This window comes from Nipponia nippon, unplaced genomic scaffold (genome assembly GCF_047370975.1).
Source record: "Nipponia nippon isolate SJK-2023a ecotype South Korea unplaced genomic scaffold, ASM4737097v1 scaffold_3, whole genome shotgun sequence".
Classification (NCBI taxonomy): domain Eukaryota; kingdom Metazoa; phylum Chordata; class Aves; order Pelecaniformes; family Threskiornithidae; genus Nipponia; species Nipponia nippon.
Genome location: NW_028262347.1, coordinates 68,290,246 through 68,309,028, shown reverse-complemented (window position 1 = coordinate 68,309,028; position 18,783 = coordinate 68,290,246). Strand labels below are relative to the sequence as shown.

At 41.5% G+C, this 18,783-nt stretch overlaps 1 protein-coding gene across 3 annotated transcripts; it reads left to right on the top strand.

The window, feature by feature from the left end:
* The first annotated feature begins 17 nt into the window (after window positions 1–17).
* Window positions 18–18,235, top strand: RAD52 (RAD52 DNA repair protein). 3 transcript variants are annotated; one of them, XM_087765057.1, is made up of 13 exons: window positions 2,283–3,052; window positions 3,791–3,798; window positions 7,248–7,336; window positions 8,796–8,897; window positions 9,500–9,593; window positions 11,147–11,214; window positions 11,462–11,580; window positions 11,670–11,745; window positions 14,781–14,977; window positions 15,179–15,321; window positions 15,973–16,053; window positions 16,594–16,836; window positions 17,118–18,235. In XM_087765057.1, exons 1-13 carry the CDS (start codon window positions 3,012–3,014, stop codon window positions 17,174–17,176), a joined length of 1,320 nt encoding a protein of 439 aa, XP_087621183.1. In that variant the 5' UTR covers window positions 2,283–3,011; the 3' UTR covers window positions 17,177–18,235. The 3 variants fall into 3 exon arrangements, with proteins under 3 accessions (XP_087621182.1, XP_087621181.1, XP_087621183.1); XM_087765056.1 differs by lacking the exons at window positions 2,283–3,052; window positions 3,791–3,798 and adding an exon at window positions 18–182 and having other exon boundaries at window positions 15,185–15,321; XM_087765055.1 differs by lacking the exons at window positions 2,283–3,052; window positions 3,791–3,798 and adding an exon at window positions 18–182.
* The last annotated feature ends 548 nt before the right edge of the window (window positions 18,236–18,783 follow it).

Genomic DNA, 18,783 nt, shown 5'->3' with positions numbered 1-18,783 from the left:
TCCGCAGACGTGGGCGTGGCCTCCGGCAGCCCCGGCTCTGCGTCACCACCTAGCGCGGGCGGAGGAAGTTTGACTCCTTTCCCGTGCCGTAGTGGCGGCCCCCGGCGGCCCCCCCGCCTCCTCCTCCCCGGGCGGGAACTGCGAACTGCCGCCGGAGCACGGCGGCGGCCCCCTCGGCCCAGGTACTGCAGCCGGCGGCCCACCGCCGCAGGGCCGGCCGGGCGGGAAGCGCTCTCCTCCTTCCCCCTCTCCCGGTGGCGGCAGGGCCGCAGCCGGGAGCGGAGCCGGCCCCTCCCGCGGACCGGCCCGGCGGACGAAGGGCGCGCGAGAGGCGGCCGTTAGCGGTCGCCCGGGGGTGGGTGTTGCCTCAGACAGTTCTCCTGCCGCCCCGCTCCCCGGGGGGGACCCTCCCCAGCCTCCCGGCGGCGAAGCTCGGGGTCCCCCGGACGCCGAGCTGCGGCGAGACGGCGTTTGGAGCCCCCCCGAATGAGCGGGAGGCGGCGGGGGCTGCGGGAGGCGGCGGGCGCGACTCTCCTCGGGTGAAAACCTCCCGCTTAGCCTGCGGGGTTCCCGCAAAGGCAAGGCCAAAGCTGGTGCGCTCAGCCCCGCTGCCGCTTCGGCACGCTTACCGTGGGCAAGCTCCGGTTTCCCTGATAAACGCTCCTTCCTTAGGAGGCTTCCAGCCTGCTGTAACTGAGCCCTGCCTTCATCCAGGCAGACAGAGCAAATGACTTGCTCGGGAATCTTTCTAATTCGATGTTTTGTGGTTTCAAGGTGTAAGTAGCCAAAACCAACGTTGACTTCCTTAGCCATTATTCCCAGGGGAGACTAAAGCGAGAGGCTATAGTAAATTGGATAGGTCTGTAAGACTACACAGGGAATGGCATGGTTATGGACGTATAAATTATCACTATTTAAATTAATGTCTTATTGCAATAAATACAGTAATTCAGACCTCGCAATGATGATAGCTGACATACATTGAGGTTCCAATAACCAGAACTTCCTTTTCAACTGTAGAAGCACAGAATCCATTTTAAATTAATTTTTGAAAAATAATATACCGCAGGTAAGTGCATGCTATACAATACAAGCCCTTCTGTCAAGCCTAAAATATCCCCAAAAGGGATACTTTACGTTGCTGTCTAAGAAAGCAGAAGGATGAAAATAGATACAGGCTTGCCCATGCCTGAAGTCTTCTGTCAATTTCAAATGTAAATGATTTTCCATTTAAAAATAGTGTCAACCTGGAGCAAAACCAAAAAAACAGAGAGCTTGAGAGCATTACATTTTTCATAGTAACTTGAATTAGTGTGTCAACTTAATACGGTCTTACTGCCAGAAGTGTCATCTGTGCCTGTAATCACAATGTTTTTTATGATCTGCAGTTTGACAGATCTCCCACAGCTCCTAGAGAGTACAGATGTTTTAGATTCCAGCCTGGATTAATTTCTTATCAGTAATTGCATTTGGCAAAACTACAGGCTTTCTACAGTTACAATTGGACAGGCTGCTTTTCCCTTTAAGTCCCAAACCATTACTCTTGAGTTAAAAAGCCTGCTCTCTTTTCCTTGCAATGACTAAAGTGGCTTTTACATAAACGATGTGGTTATAAATCAATCTGACAGGCTTTTAGAAAGAAGTACCCACATAAATAATTTACGATATTTGAGTAATATTTCTGCTAGGTCTGGTCTGCAGAACAAGCCATTTTCTTTTACTCTGTCTTTATAAACGTGAAACTAGTTGTTCAAGAGTGGATTGTTCACTTTTTGGTGTTGTAACTGTGAGGTGTTACTGTTTCACACCTGGAAAAGAGCTGCTATGCCAAACAAGTTGTTTCTCTTTTCCTTCAGTTCTACCCCTTGGTGCAATAAAACAGAGCACCTTTTACTACAAAGATAGCTCACTGTTTGTTGTTACAGGGATTTTTTTTTTTAATAACATCATTGAAAGATTATTTGTGAAGGAGTACCGGTTAATCCCTTTAATGAAACATTTTCTATACAGAATTGTGGATTAATGCAAAGAAATTAAGTAATGCAAGAAATTAAGTAAGATTTATATTCTTAGAAAGCAAATTTATTTCAAATTTAGAATTGTTTGGAATGATCTGTTTCAATGTGCTATTGATGCATTTTTAACTTATGAAACTTTGTGGACCCTTTGTAAAGCAAAAGTGACAATGGGTGCTGAACTTTAAAACAGTGAACGACATTGTGTAGGAGAGAAGTAATTTACACATAACACTGTTATTAAGGAACATGTTTGGAGGAGTAACCAGCAAAATTTGAAAAATATGCAGTCTAAAACACAACAACACATGGATTAAACTAACCCATTTGGACTGGAATTAGTTGTAATTGCTAGGGAAGGAGGATCCTAAAACAACTTTCAATAAATATAGTGATGTTTGATGAATTCATGACAAGTATATAAAGGCTGTTATGACAGAAAACTCAGCATAATGAGTAAGGAGATGAGTTTCTCATCCTGTGTTCCAAAAATGCAGGAACTGACCAGATAGGCTTCATTTCAGAGGTTGGATGTATTCAAATATTCTAAATAGAAACACTCCCCCACAAATGCACTGTGTTATTCTGCCAAGCTTGTATAAAGATAAGGAAGAAGGAGCTTTACACTGTGTTCATTAAAATGTTAATCAGTAAAGAGTGTAACCAGAATTAGTGTTTTCTGTGTTGTGCAGGGAGAGTACCATCATCCTAGACATACCAAAAGTAAACATAGTACTGCCTGATAAATCTAAGGGTTCTATTTTGCTTTTGGAGCCACATATATAGATTCCACTGAAATAAGTGCGGCTGTTTGAAGGTATGTCAAATCTGAAATATGCTGTAACTGAGGAGAACTTGGTATAGTGGTATTTACATGCCTTGAAAGCAAATATATTTAAACTACTGCAGATAGCTCAAACTTTCTACGTTATACCTTTTTATTTTCTTGCTGCGGTGGTTTTACTACAGAATGTGGCCTGAATCAATACCAATAAGATGCATCAATACGGTATGGGCAAGCATCAGAGGCCACCTCTATTCTACAATAGACATCCAGTCTCATGACCTCCCTGTGCATTTCATTGTTTAACCTGTAAAACACTGAATACCTTTTTCTTCTGTTGAAGTTAGCAGAACGTTACCTCATTTTTCTCAAGCCATCAAGGTTGTTTGCCTAGAGATATTATCAGAAGTCAAAACTGAAAAGTTATATTGTATGCAATTTTCCCACAGCAATTCTGTAATCTGTTTTCCACTCTTTTTAAGCTGCGGTATAGAACAGGCCTGTCTTGAGTAGAATATCTTGTACTTAAAAGGTGTACATCTCAGCTCAGCATTGGATAAAGCAACCTTTGCATAGCAGGTTAATCAACGGATAGTTTAGAGTGCCCAGAGGAGAGAATACTCCACAGAAATACATGATTTTTCAAGGTTTTTTGTATTTTTTGTGTTAAAGCCATATGAACCTTAGGTGAAATATGTGGTATTATCTTTGTGCTTGCTAAATCACTTGTTGCTACCTGCATAGCTGTTTGCTCTCGGTGGGCTCAGTAGAATTGCATTTATTGAAAGAATATTAAAGAGTTTTGCTCAGCAAACTAAAGCTTCACTGTGAAGGAAACTTACTGTATAGAGAAGAATGAGGTTGCATAAAAAGCTCTCTAAAAGTGCACAGTATGTTAAAGTCGTATCTTATAGATAAGTGTGATGCTACAATTAACTTCTTGAAACAGCCGTGTTCTAGCTGAGGGTTTCCCAAGTTGTGGTACTCGCACAATTCACGGTACGCAAACTCTTTCAAAGTGACGCAAAACTGCCTGCTTCTACCTTACATGTGAAGAGAACAGGGAACTGATACTCCTGGCACAGGATTAAGGCACAGTGGATGGTTCAAAAACCTAGTTTGTCAAGACAGAGGGGAACCGGCAGGAGAATAGGTGATTTAGGACCAAAAGCTCTTTCTGGAGTAATGGGCAGTAGGGCAGATAGGTGTGTGAGGATGTGTTCATTTAGAAAATTAGAAGTTATGTGCCTACTATCATGGAAGTTGAACGTGTTGCTTCCGTAACCTACAGTAGCAGTTGAACAGACTAAATTCAGGATTATCTCTTCTAGAAGATTGGCTTATTTCCTACATGGGAATTTGCGTACACACCCAGATTTTTCTCAGCAGGTGCTCAGTTCACTATCACCATACAAATAAATACCTACTTCTAGAGTGTTGTTGAAAATTAGTATTTCATTTCCCAAAACAGCCATTTTTCAGATTGTATACCTAATTTGTCCAAATTTTAAGCTTTTGTATTATTGACTTTTTTTTTGAAAAAAACAAGATCAAAATATGGTAGTAGCAAAAGCTGTTAAGATTCTTTGCCTGTTCTAGTCTATCAAGGCAATGTTTTGGAGCACAGTGCCAACACCTGTAGTCTTGTGTATGTTTTTTCTCAGTGATAAGAAAACTTTCTGAGAACATTACCAGCTAAACTGAAACTAATTTTCTGTAAATAATAAATAATGGTCACAGTCACAAGGTAGTAGTTATAATTCCTAGATGTCTTTAAGCTGATGATAAACTGCTTTTATCATCCTGCATGCAGAGCAAGTATATTTGAACTTTAATTTTTAGTATTCAAAGATGGTTTGAAAATACAGCTTTTTTTAACACTGGTTTATGAGTCAGGCAGTCTCCTAGCACTGTCCTGGCTCTGGAGGGTGTTTGAGGCTCTTTTGTACTCTAGTCAATGGCTTATTATCTACTTCAGTATTAATGTTTCATGTGAGTTAAAACGTTGTGGGGAGAGGGGGGGTGAGGAAACAATATTCTACTGAAGAATGGAAGCACTGTGCCTTCCCCAGCTCCTGGCTCTGGTGTTGAGGTAGATTTAGAACTCCATTTGCAGAATTAACTTTTCTCTCTTCCAAACTCCTACTCTAATAATTTTGAAATTGAAGTTCTGTCACTTTGAAATGCTCTGACAATTGCTTTGAGACATAGGGCTTTGCTGTGCCGCACTTCACCGGATTGGAAAAAACCACTACATTGTGCTAATAGAATATTTGGGTTAAACCAGGCTCACAGCTGAAGCAAACTGTTCCTACAGGCAAAGCCTGAAACTAAACTGGCATCATCTGTCTCCTTCACACAAGCTGTAGAGTAATACATAATCTGAATACAAACCACTGACATGTTGTTAAACTGTTTATTGCAAAGAAGCGTATTGCTATTATTCTCTAGCGGCATCTGATCTGTTGGATTAAAACTGTATGATGTGAAGCTGTTTTCAGCGGAATTCTGTACTTCCTCGTTCTCAGTCAGAATCAATTCCCACATCTTATTCAGAGCTTCATTAAAGGTGTATCTCTTTAGAGAATTTAGACTGACAATGGTGCACACCATATAGAAACTTAAAGGATTTTAACTCTGGTTTCAGTTAAAGCAATTTTGCTTCAAAATACCACCCACCTATTATGCATAAAGATTTGTGGCAAACTGGTAATAGGGCTGTGTAGGCAAATACACACATTTCGTGCCTTGTTTTTTCCCAGGGGCTTCGTAATAACTAAGGTCTGACTTAGGCCGCTTAGGGTGGGGGAAAAAAATGTAGTATTGTTCAAACTTTAATTCCCTCTGCCACTCACCACAGGTATTATTTTTTCTCTCTAATTGTCTCCCTCAGGATGCAGTGGACTCTTTGCTTAACAGGGGCAATAGCCTGCTTAAATCACAAGTGTATCTCGTGGTAATATTAATTTCTATATGTTCGTTTCCAAAACCAAATGTATTTACCACAAATCGCAGCAAACTTTTGATTGAAACACATTCAAATGTATAAACACTGTACAATTATACAGCTTTCAGACCGGAGATGAATAATCATAGCCAACCAAAATTAAGGAGAATTTTAGCTCCACCTAGCATAATTACAAGTGCTCATACTTGCCAACAAAACAACTAGTATCCGTTTTCTGAAAATTGTTTGCGAAGTTCTCGGCAAACTTTGGCTTCCTTGTTTAGAAAAACAATTTGTTTTAAAAAGTGCTGAACCTGGACTAAAGTAGAAAAGCATAATACTAGGCAGGTTCTGACTGACTGTCAAATAACGCTATCTACTGAGGGTTTTAGACTTTCTCAAACTGTTTTGAAACTCCAGCTGTCTTGTATATATATCGACTTGTCTTATGTTTGTATTGCATACAAAAGTCGTAGTGATAGGCTACCAGTTGTACTCAGCATTTGTGCAAATACAATAAAAGATTGCCTCTATGGGCTTATAGGGAAGGGCTGCTCAGCCCCTTTGCCCCCCTGCGGTATAAGCTCTCAGCAAGACCACTTCAGCAGCAGGGTGGAGTGGTAATGCAATACTGGGTAGTTGTTGGATACTGGCTTGGAAAAGGGTGCCATCTACTGAATTATCGGTACAACTTCTTAAAACTCTTACAGGTTCTGTATGTTTTTCAACTCTCCATAGTTTATATGATCCCATCATAACACAAGACAGTATGATTACAGTCAAAACAATAATCTAAAATGAAGGCTGACAAGTCAGAGTATAGATAAGTAAAATTTTAGAAAGTTGCCTCTGCTTTTTGTCAGAGTCTAAGTATTAGTGGATATTGAAAGTGATCTAGGAAGACAGTGCTGAAGAATCTGAAAGAGAGAATTATTTTTTTTTCCTTACCTAGAATGGTACAATGCATTCACATTTATCTAAAAGGAAGAAAAATATATCATGCTACCAGTTTAATATTTAGAATAAGGACTCAAGGCATTATTACTTTTTTGTTCTAGTCTCTGATCTTATGCAGGATCCAGATGCTGTTGAATTATATATTTATTTTTTTTTAAACTAGCAAGGATCATTTATTTGTTCTTTAAATAATTGTTTCACTGATTTAATTTAATTTAGACTCACCCCTGTTGGTTTTATGGGTGGAAGACCAGAACAGTGCCTCTGCTTCTAGGATGAAACTAACCATTTCTGCCTGCGTAATATAATGTATTTAAGAAGAAAAGTTTTGGCAGGTCTGAAACAACATTAGAAAACAAATTTCCAGTTGGGGCTGCAGCAGTTCCATGGAATGAGAAGTATAATATTACTGTAACATCCAACACATCTGTTACAGAATGTTGTTACACTCACTGGGCAGTGGACTTCAACAGCTTTTTGGCTTGTCTTCATACAGACTGTTAGTTCTGTTATTGTCAGTGTTTGCATTTTCTCTTATCTTCAGGGATGCCTGAAAGTCAAGGGAAAGACAGCGAAAGCCACATCAGCAGCAGTAGTTCCAGCAGTGGCAGTTCGGTTGCTTGCTTCGGACAGGTCAGTTCTTTTTGCCTGAGAGGGAAATAGAAGTTTTGTGCTTGCGCTTCTGGAAATCTGCTCTGTGTATTTACTCATTTTAAAGTAGGATACAGTAAGGCTGGAGTCACGTCCATTACCCTAGCTATGCTATACCTAATTGTACATTACATTTTCCTCCACGATAGCCTTGGCATGCCTCGAGTTATAATAAATTGCTCTAGATTCTTCACAAAAGATTTTTAATTTTGTTCCTTAAAAATGGGGCTCATTTTATTCTCTCTTATTCCCAGATGGCCTGGATCATGCTTACACACATTCTCAGTACCGGTTCAGAAAAGTCAACCACTTTCAGCTCATAAAAAGTAATTTAAAAAAATTTTAAATAATTTGGGAAAAAGAAAACCATATCTGGACTGAACAGACCTTTTGGTGGTGAATTCTCTTCTCCATGATAGGCATTTATACATACTTCCTGCATATGGCATAGGCATGTGCACTCTCCCTTTTTCCTTATGCCTTTTGGTTACAGGCTTGCATTTTAGTGTCGGAAAAAGACAAAGTTATTCCTTTAAGTTTAAATAGAACCAAATACTAATTAGAGAGGTTTCGCAGGCGTTGGAACTTACATGGGGCGTGCGCTCTGTCAAATTCTGTGTTCTGCTGAATCATAGGGCAGCCAATACATGTATACACAATATTTATGATTTAGGTGGTAAAATCTCTGTTCTGTCCCACATCAGAGCATAGCAACACAAGCTTTTTAGTGCTTGAACCCTTAAATATGCATTTAGGCTTCTCTAACCTTTACAGATTGTAAAGTGTATTTCCACTAAGACAAGGAGCAAAAGTTACAACACTTTAGGCTTCCAGTGATGCTGGAGTTATCCAAAGGACCTTCCCTGCATGAGGGGAATTTGCTGAATGCTCCTCAAGAAACTCCTATTTTGATTGCTTGCCTGAGCTGCTATCCTCCCTGCCCTGATGGCATATGGTGGTAGAATAAGTTTAAACTTCGTTTTTGTTGGTGTTTTTAAATACGCTTTTCTTGTTGGTCACAGAGAGATTACGTTTTATTTTTGAGAGGTAAAATATAAGTTTATATGTGTGTTCCTGGCAACCTTGACTACGATTATGACTGCATTAAGATTTCAATAGGATACTAATAGGCCTGGCTTGTGTCAGTTCTTCTAATGTAAGTAAGGGTTATGACAAATGAAGAATTGCTACAGCTTAATAATTAATGTTTGTATACATATACTTCAAGAGTAAGAGAAAAAACCAATATAACGCACAAATGTAATGCACACGCATGCCCTGAAGTCTTTCCTTGCCTGTTACATCCTGATTGTAAAAATGGATCATACACCTCTTGGAAGGACTGTACATGGAAAAATGGGATAAAGAAGCGATATTGGGAGAAGAGGGGGAGCTAAAACAGGGAGAGTGAGAAGATTTGCCTTACCTTGTTTTTGTCAAGTATCAATACACAGCAAGTGAATATCAAGCTATCCAGCATGCTCTTCGTCAGAGACTGGGTCCAGAATATATCAGCAGTCGGCAAGCTGGAGGAGGACAAAAGGTATGAACAAACATGCATAGATGTTTCAACTCAATGTTTTTTTTCCAGGAAAACTAGGGTAAAAAAAAGTTACAATAATCCTTATTTTTTTTAAGTTAATTTCCCACTAGTAGTTTAATGTGCAGATATGAAAGAAAAGTCAGCATAGCATAAATTCTGGCTTTTACTGAGCCACAGGTTCCTTTTACACTTTAAAAAAAGACTTAACTTTTCAGTGCTTCATCCTTGAGAAGGGAATATTTATCTACTTGTGGAACATTGAGACGTTTTTCTTATTTTTTCCCAGAACGGGAATATATGAAGCATTATATAACATGGACTGCATTTTACCCTCTGTAGTGCCTGCTAGCTCTGCCTTCCCTTGATTAAGTCATATTTGTTGTCGTATTAACCCCCCTGTCACAGTTGCTGGAAGAGAGTGAACCTAAAGCTGCACCATCATCCTTCTGTTCACATTCTCTGACCCTTGAGCTTAGCTGGGTTTCCTCAGTGTAAGGTGATGTGTGTAATCCCTCTTTAAAATAAAGCATGTATATATATATGCACATGTGTATGTATTTATATATATACATATATTTATGTATATATGCTTTTCTTTTCAGGTCTGTTACATTGAGGGTCACAAGGTGATCAGTCTGGCCAATGAGATGTTTGGCTTCAATGGCTGGGCTCATTCAGTCACTCAGCAGAATGTTGGTAAGTATCTCTTGAGGATAAAGAGGTCTTTCCTCTTGTTTCACTGTGAGGCCCTGAAGGAAAAGTCTCTCAGATATGGACCAGGGTGTCCATCCTAGAACTTGATCACTTCAAAGAACCTGGGGAGAGGCATGTGGAATTTCCAGGTGTCAGCAGTTGGCAAGAATGAGAGAAATTGAATAATAATGGACCTTCTGTTTTCTGTTTCATCTTGCACTGGAATATGTCATAGTCATTATTCTAAGTGTGTTTATGATTATTCTTGAGCTGTTCTAATCAAGTTTTCTGATCTCTATGGGAACACTCAGTGACTACAGTCAAGAGTAATTATAATTAAACTATTTAACACCCAGCAGCCCTGAGCCAACTTTCATACTTACCTGTAATTTTTATATTCTAACAAGTTAATATTTTCAGTTAATATTACCCTAATCTTTAGGGACCCATCTTTTTCTGCAGATTCTTCTTCTAGCCAATACCTGGTTCTGAAATTTTTTACAGTAGAAAGCTTTGGAAAAATTCTTCTTCTAGAAAACGGTATTCAAGTGATCTTAAAGCTTACGCTTCTTCCATCTCGATAGCTGAAGTAATACCTGCCAGAGGAGTATTGTCCTTGTTTGCAGATCTGCTATGCTTATACTGAAGGCTGGTTGTTGAAGTAGCTCAACAAAGCTGCATAAACGTACCTCCTTCCTTCCCCCCGCCTTTAGAAATCTTTTCTTAGCTTAGGCTGGTAGATTCTAGACATAAACCAAGTTACTTCATTGGTTTCCATCTATTCTGTACCACTTTTTTCCCCCCCTTTTCAGCCCAGAAAGGACTGACATCCTCAAACTTCTATCTTTTTCAAATAGTGCCATAACAAGTCATTCCTTAGCAATTCAGAAACAGAGGATTCTGTTACGTTTGGTTTTAAATTCCTGGGTAGAAAAAGGGCTGGCACCTCTAGCAGGTTTACAAAACAATTAAACAAATAGACCAGATTAGAGCTGCTGGATTGAGAGTTATATTGCAACGTGTTAAGCTCTTCAGGCAGTCTGTCCTGGATAAAACCTTGTGCAAAATTTCACAAACTGGAGACTTCTAGTATATAATAGGAAAGAAATTACTTTTATAGACGACAGTTTACTTTTCCATTACTGTTTTTATAAATTGATACTTTAAATCTTTGCTTCCAGCTGAAAAAGTTGTTATGCTTTGAACCTTTAGGATATGTAGCTGAATGAGAAGTAACGTTTACAACTCTTCCTTCTTTCACATGTTTAAGTTTATACGTGTCGTAGCAGGGTGTGAGTGTTTGGCAGGTCTAGCCACTAATAACCAGAAAGTATCACGTAACATGCCCAGAGCACATATGCAAGTCAGCATTCTCAAACTACAGTTAATATTTTATAAGTAAGTCATGCTCCATTTTATAGAAGATGATAGAGTATCTTGGGCATATTCAGCAAGTATGGTACAGGTTTATGAATGTCCTCAAGGGACAAAGTAAGACATAAATGTGGGTCAGAAGTCTTTTGTGTTATTTAGGATGTTACTTTTCCTTCCCCCAGACTTTGTTGATCTCAATAACGGCAAGTTCTATGTGGGGGTCTGTGCATTTGTGAAAGTTCAGCTTAAGGTAAGTGGATTTTTTTGTTTGCTCGGTCTATAGGTGAGCAGTTGCCTAAAGCTGTGAATGAAAATTCATGCATAGGTCAGACTGTGGTTCTCGAGTGCTGTATTACACCAGAGAACTTAGTGGTGTCCAAAACATTGACCTTGCTATAGAACAACCAGCTAAGAGTAAGGAAAGCACAGCATCTAACAAGAAGTGTTGTAAGTGCAGAAATTCCCTTATACTTACCATTTTAAAAATTGTGCTGCAGGATGGGTCATACCATGAAGATGTGGGGTATGGAGTCAGTGAAGGCCTGAAGTCTAAGGCCTTGTCCCTAGAAAAGGCAAGAAAGGAGGCAGTAACAGATGGACTGAAGAGGGCGCTCAAGTAAGCGAAGATCAGTACCTGTACATTTTCAGAAGTTAAGTGAGAATTCAGTGTTATTTTCAGTCACAGTGAGTTCTCTTATTTCTCAGGTGCTTTGGGAATGCTCTTGGGAACTGCATCCTAGACAAAGACTACCTACGAGCCGTGAATAAGCTTCCACGTCAGGTGTAGTACTTGGACTGTTGGAACAGGGACTGCGAGATGGCTGCTGCTCCTGGTCCTTCATATCAAAAAGATTATAAATAATGATATCAATGCATCTCATCCCTGAATGTTTCCAGCTATGAGACCAATAGGCTTTGCCTGCTAGTTTGTGTGAACTGTTTGTTACAGAGTTCTTCCCCGACATTTTACCACAACTACTGTAAGTTTTTACTATTTGCAGTAGGCAAGGTTACTGTGGTGAAGAAACAGTACCCTACTCAAGATCTCATGTGAAATTTATGGCCATGCTGTCCAAGTGTCTCTGTTGAGTGCCAGTAATGCGTACATCTGTGTTCATAGCAGATCACATGTTACCATAGAAAGCACTAAACTGTTTAAACTAGCTCGTTCTAAGTGCCATTTTCTCCATGTGCTGCAGTTCTTAAGGCTGTTTAAGCTTTGTCAGTTGTAGCAACTCAGTTCATCACTCCCATCGAGCCACTTCTGCTCTAAATGTGTATCAGCAATGATACCAGTGTCAATTCATATATTCATCACATAGGTGAAATGGAAGTCCTTGGGAGAACAGAGTCTGTCAAAGCTGTGTGCATGTTCTTTACTGTATACTTGTGCCCTGTATAAGGCAAAAGCCAGAAGAGATCTCTCAGTTTGTTCTCGTTGTCAGTGGTAGCACAGTCCAGTTTGCTGTTATGAATTTTAAAAATCAGACTTACTTGACATATTCCCCCATTACTGGACTTTTTCAGGAATAGAAAAAAAGGATGAGAGATAACTGCATACAATGACACAATTGCCAATTGCTGTAATAGTTCATAAAACCAGAGGCTGCAGGCAGAAGAGCAGCCAGACAGTACATCTATTATCATGTAACCTGCCCTAAAGCAGGTGCAGCTCCTCTGTGCATCCCTGCAACATCAGGGCTATTTCATTTAGTCCTCAAGTCTCTCAAGCTGACAGCCTATATGTCAACCAGCGGGCAGCAGGAAAAAGGAGTGTTCTTCAGACTTTAGGGAGCTCTGGCAGAAAATAGGAAGTTTTTCCATGAGAAAGACTTCCTCCTTCAAATAAAGGTTTTGATATGCATTGCCCAGGATATTGTAGAAACAATACCAGGTGGGTCACATACCAAAGCTGCTTGTGGTAATTGGAACTTTCACTTAATTTTAAGCAAAATCCATACAGTAGCCATGTCAATATATGCGCTGATAGTTGCTTTGTCCTTCTACTAACCGGTATTGAAGCTCCACCAGGCCCTAATGCACATCACAGCTAGACAGAAAATGAACTCAGCGTGGTCCTTGTACCAAAATTTACAGTGCACCTGTATTTCACCCCTCAGTGTTCATTGTTCTTGTTAGAATAGTTAACAAGTAGTTATTCTGTTAATGGTGTTTTTGTACTGATGTCTCAAGCAGAGGTAATTTGTAAAGGTGGTTTCAACATTCAGTTAACAAAATTTGATCCTTCCCAAAAGAACACTGCAAAATGCTAGATGCATCTATGCTACAAAGGGTGAACCAAACCGTTTAGACTGGACTCACAACAACTCTTTCGCTGTTGCCAGTCGCTTCAAAGTTTTACCACAGAACAGCAAAACAGGCAGCACTATTTTGTTTTGCCACATGAGGAGTGTACAAATGGCCCTGCAAATGTCCTTTGCTTGACTTCAAAAAATATGTTGGTACCTGAATTTTGTAACTGAATTATGAGAGCAGGATGTACTGGACTTGGCAGCTGGAGGATGAGGAATAGCGTTAGAAAGATCTACACTGCAATTTATTTATTTTAAATACCTGATACAATACTACTGGCAAACTGTGGCCCTTGAATGTATGAAGAATTAGCACGTACAACCGATGTGTACTTGAACACTTACTTGCCTTGCCATAATATGGTTCTTACCCTTACTGAACAGTAAGAAGCCACGTTACATCTTGCTTTGCTTTTGAGACTCCTTACCCCCTTAGGTTTCAGTTTGCAGGGGAAGAGCTGCAGTTACTTCTTTTACTCTGTGAAGCGCTAGGTCAAACAGTGAACCTTCTGAGGTAACCAACACCATGGAGAAATGCCTCTTGTGGAGGTCTTTGGTCCAGGGAGAGACAACGTATTGTGATGTACATCGTCATTAGTGACAACCATAATTTAACCCCGTTCTTTCAGAGCTATCACAATTTATAAGTATGCTGTGATGTAACACAGCAGTCTTCGTAGTATTAAAGTTGTCCTGGCGGTTAGCTGAGGTTACACCTCAGTAACCAACATTAATCTTGTTAGCTCCTGATGTGTGCCAGCTGGGGGCAGTAGGCTTCTAGGCCGTAACCTACATTGCTGAGAGGAAAAAGTAAGCCTTTTACAACTGCTGATCCATAGAGTTTCATAGTAAAGTTGCCTTCATCGTACTAGGATTTACCAAACTCTGCTAGTCAGCCTAGAGCTGTGAGGCAGTTCCATCTAGCTAACTTAGCCTGTAGGAGCAGATCCAAAGTGACACCTCACCAAAAGATGGCACAGATCTCTGCTTTGCCAGGGTCAGTACAAATTTGTGGCAATGCCACTAACAGACAAAATCACAGAGCCAAACCATCCCGTCTTTAATAAAACGAGAATGGTGTACGTTTCTCAGTGACCTCATGATTGCAGAGCTGAGTAAAGGTCTGCCATGCCCTTTAATAAAAGTGTGAAAACGGAACTGGCCAAACCCACAGACTCGGCAACAGACTTGTGAGACTGAGAAGCTGTAGAATTCTGCATCGAGCATCTGCAACTGTTCTCATTCGCAGAGAGCACAGTATGGGGAGACATGGGCTATCTGCCCTGAAGCGCTGAACTATTAAACTAACACAAAGTCGCATGAATTCAGTTATTCGCTAACTGAATGACTTTGTACTGGAAATGCATTTCAGTCTTCTAACTTACTGTTCCACTTCGAGCAAACAAGCTAGGTTTTTCAACAGTACTGTAGAAAAAGCCTGTGCATACTTCATTAACTTGATGAAGGAAATTTCTGAATACGTTTTCTGTTTTTCCTTTACTAGATGCCTCCTGAGTTAGATTTGATCAAAGCTAAAAGAGAGGACTATGAGCCTGAAATAGAGAAAGCAAGATACAATAGCTGCTTGGAAAGGCAGAACGCAGGAGGGAGACAACATTGTGAGATGGCATCTACTTGTAAGCCCGGTCAGACAGAGGCTGCTGTAGTGATGGTAGATCAGAAACAGCCAAATAGTTCCAGGTGAGACTGCTATTATAAATTTATTTTATACGCTACATTAGAAGTTACTGTACCTTTTAAAACACACGGACAGCCCAGTTTGGAAGATGCCATAAAACGCTAGTGTAGGAGATTTTCCTGGCTCTTATTTCTTTATGCATTTTTTCTTCATAAAATGTAATTGCTGAAATCCTGTTCACCTTTGTGCTTACGTGTGGGGAGGGGCAGAAACGCAGACTCCCTGGCTATTGAGTGTGATGCCACTTACCAGCGGAAATTGCGACAAAAGCAGCTACAGCAACAGTTCCGGGAACAGATGGAGAAAAAGCATCAGGTTCCAGTAGCTACTCCTAGCAGCAAACAGGGTAAGACTTGGCATTAATAACTGACAGTTTTAACGATAGCCACTGGCAGGCATGTGTTACCCTCAATACAGGAGCCTGACCACTTTTGTTTGCTTTTGTACTGTACAATCAACACACCTTTGAGACCAGAGGAAGGAGGATTATCATACTCCCCCCCACCCTCCCCATGTTCTTAAAGTGGCAGGAATGTCAGCTCTAAAACTGCATCATTAAAACTGCAATTTCCAGCCACCTTAAAGCTTCATGCAGCACAGTGGCTGTCATCATTACCGTTAACATGCTGCACCTGAGCTGAGACTGCAGCATTTCACTGAGGTGGCTGCAGGCAAATAGCTATCACGTTAGCTACTAATACATTGCTCTTTATTCATGGGGAAGTCTGGACGGCTGCGTGGCAAGCAGGAACTTGGGGATGGGGTAAACAGGTTAAAAAACAGTTTGAAGTAGTACAATTGCTCTTATCGGCCATCATCAGGTACAGTATCTTACCGTTCCACATACTGCTACCAAAACATAACCAGCTGTAGGAGAAAGGAGGGTACCTGATGGCAGCTGCTGCTTATCATTTCAGACTGATGCTCTGTTAAGAAGGAGCAAAAGGGTTCTTCTGTATTTCTAATATTAATCTCTTCTTATGTCACCTCCATCCAGCAACATCCAGTCCTCCTGTAAAGCACAGCACTCCAGCAGCAGTACAACAGGAACTAGCAATAGAAGAGGAGTTCTTTGCAGGTCAGCCAAAAAGTGATGAGTAATGGTGGGTTAAATCATTAGCATTTAAATCAGCTCTTCAGAGTATGGCATAAAGGTAAAAGTTCTGAAGAGGTTGGAATAATAGAAGTGCAAGCATGAGTCTGATCGTAGCAATACAAACCTTGCTTGAGCGGCAGGGAAACGATGTCCCTCACTATGAGGGGTTGTACATCACGCTTTTCAGTAGAGAGTTGTTACACATGGTCAGTAAACCCTTTTCCTCAGGTGATATTGCACAGAAACAGAACATTTGTGGGGATGAGGGGGTGTCTTATCATAGCCGTTGCTATTTGGGTCACACTTACTTACACCACAGTGCCTGGACATTGCTTAAGTCGGGAGCACAAGGGGTAGTACCGTTGCCCTCCTGTGCACTGACCTAAAAGCAGCTTTATAGTCGCACTTTCGTAGTGGCCACCGCTTGTAGGAAAAGAGTGGGCTGGTCCTGGAGTTACTGTCATTCCTGTAGTACGATACCGTTGTCTTTCTTTGGTTTGATCACTTTTTCATTCGTTCTAGATGATCCTGAACTTTGGGACATTTCCTTGGAGACCACTGATCTGAAGATAATGGATCACAAAATGGCAGACCCATCAGCTGGACACCAGACACCTGAAACACCCCGGGGACGTCATCAAATGACTGCTCGTAACAGGACCCCTCACAGAATGAATTACCACAAAGCTTCCGCTAGACTTGCGCAGTTGCAGCCATCTGCTACAGCGGTGAGCCGCAGCAGCTGTGCCAGCCAGAACGCCCCAGGTACGTGCTACCAAAACACGACCGAGTTCTGTCTTAACACAGGCTCTTGGCTTTGAAAGCAGTTCTGTTAGATCAGTAAACCAGAGTGGGAGACACATCCTCCTTTTCTTGGAGCTGGCTGCAGATGCTGCAGTAGTGGGCTAGGAGAGCTAGCTGTTTTTTCCATCCAACTGTCCTATCAAGGAAGAGCTAGAAAAAGAATGGAGGAGCACTTTTAGAAGCAGAAAAAGAGCTCTAAGAAACTTGCATTTCTCACTATCAATCATCTCCCTGTTTGGCAGAGTGCAGCCCCCACAGGAGAAGTCAAAGCTTGAAGAAAAGGCGGCTAGAACCTACGTAAGACACCTGGCGGTATCGTTACTTCCATACCAGCTTACATCAGAAGACTGCAGTTGGCTGTTCAAATTATGCGAGGAAGCCTAATGCATTAATGGATTTTCCTGTATATTATGGTGAAGCAACACAGAAGACTTTAATACAGCCAGCAAGAACTTAAAGTCCTTTTAGGTTATTACATGTTTCAGATGCCTTTTTATATAAACAAGCAATCATCATTTGTGCTTCTGCAGCCCTAGACTTGTGGCTGCATTACAAGCTGACGTTACACCTGAAATGGTAACAGAATTAATCTTTAAAATGAGATGCAATTCATAGCTCCTTTCTCTCCCAGTGTTGCATGTCAGCACAAAGAGAGGGTCAGTCAGGCGGGGAGAAGGGTGGGCTCCGCTCAGACGGCAAGGCCCGCATGCTGTGGCCGCCCGTTCGGTCAGGCTGTGGGTGTGAAGCCGCGGCAGCGCCTGCCTCTGATGCGCGGCCCAGCCGTTTGCCCTGTGCCTGCACAAACGGGGTCGGAGCCCATTGCTCCTCCTCAGCCGGATCGGATGCCCGTGCAGCAGCAGCAGCAGCAGCAGCAGCCTCACTCAGCCGTGCCTGCGCTACAGGGCAGCAGGGGCAGGAGCGGGCTGGGACTGCTGCCCGGGAGTTGCCCATAGCCTCTCAGACAGGGTTTGCTTGGACCCTTTGTAAAATGAATGGGAGCTGCACTTTTGTTTTTAAATAAGCTTTCAACCCTTTTCGATATAAAAATAAACATGAAATTTGAAGAACAAACTCTGCTCGTGGCTGTTCATGCCTCTGTACCCTTCGAACCATTACAACTCATTTCCTGTTTAACAAGCTCAAAGAAGCGAGCACAGTCTGACTACTGACAAGTAGGAAGGTGAAGAGCCTGCCCCCACGTCTGTGCAGCCTTGCGTCTGCTGTAAGGTGGGCAACAGAAAACTTCCAAGTGGGTTTCAAACTTCGGAGCAGAGCAACAGCTGTTCCTTCCAGTAAGGTCAAAGAAAGAATTTTTAAGCAGTATTTTGGACTGGATACAGTAGTGTTTTTCAGAAGTGCAGTGCTGGAGACCAGCAGGATGATTCCGCAGGACTGGAAGTTAGAGCTGGACCAGGAAAATTTACACAAATTCTTTGATCAGTCCAACCCCTAAATCAACGTCAGATTTGAAACAGGACCTTGTTCCTGGGCTTTGCCATCACTGCTCTGTCTGGTCAAGTCTCTTAAAGCAGTGAAGTGTAACCACATTAGAAGTATTCAGCATTTATTTATTCCTGGTCCTCCTACTTGACCTCCACCACTTAATCAGCCCTTTTTCCTTAAGAGATCCTCTACGTCCCTCCTCAACACGACAAAGAACAAGGACTGACTTCAGTATGGAAAGATAGGACAAATTATAATTACCTGTAATAGATTACATCTAGCAAATAGTTTCACATTTCACCGTACTGGTTTCTCTCCGATTCAGTGCTGCGCTCAGAGCGGCTCGGGGAAGGAATACATACCACACGTTTGAGTCACGCGCTCCCTGTTGAAATCAGATACCTGTTAGGAAGGGAACGTGCAGGCATTCCGAATTACTGTATTCAAAGCCGCTCCAAACTTTTA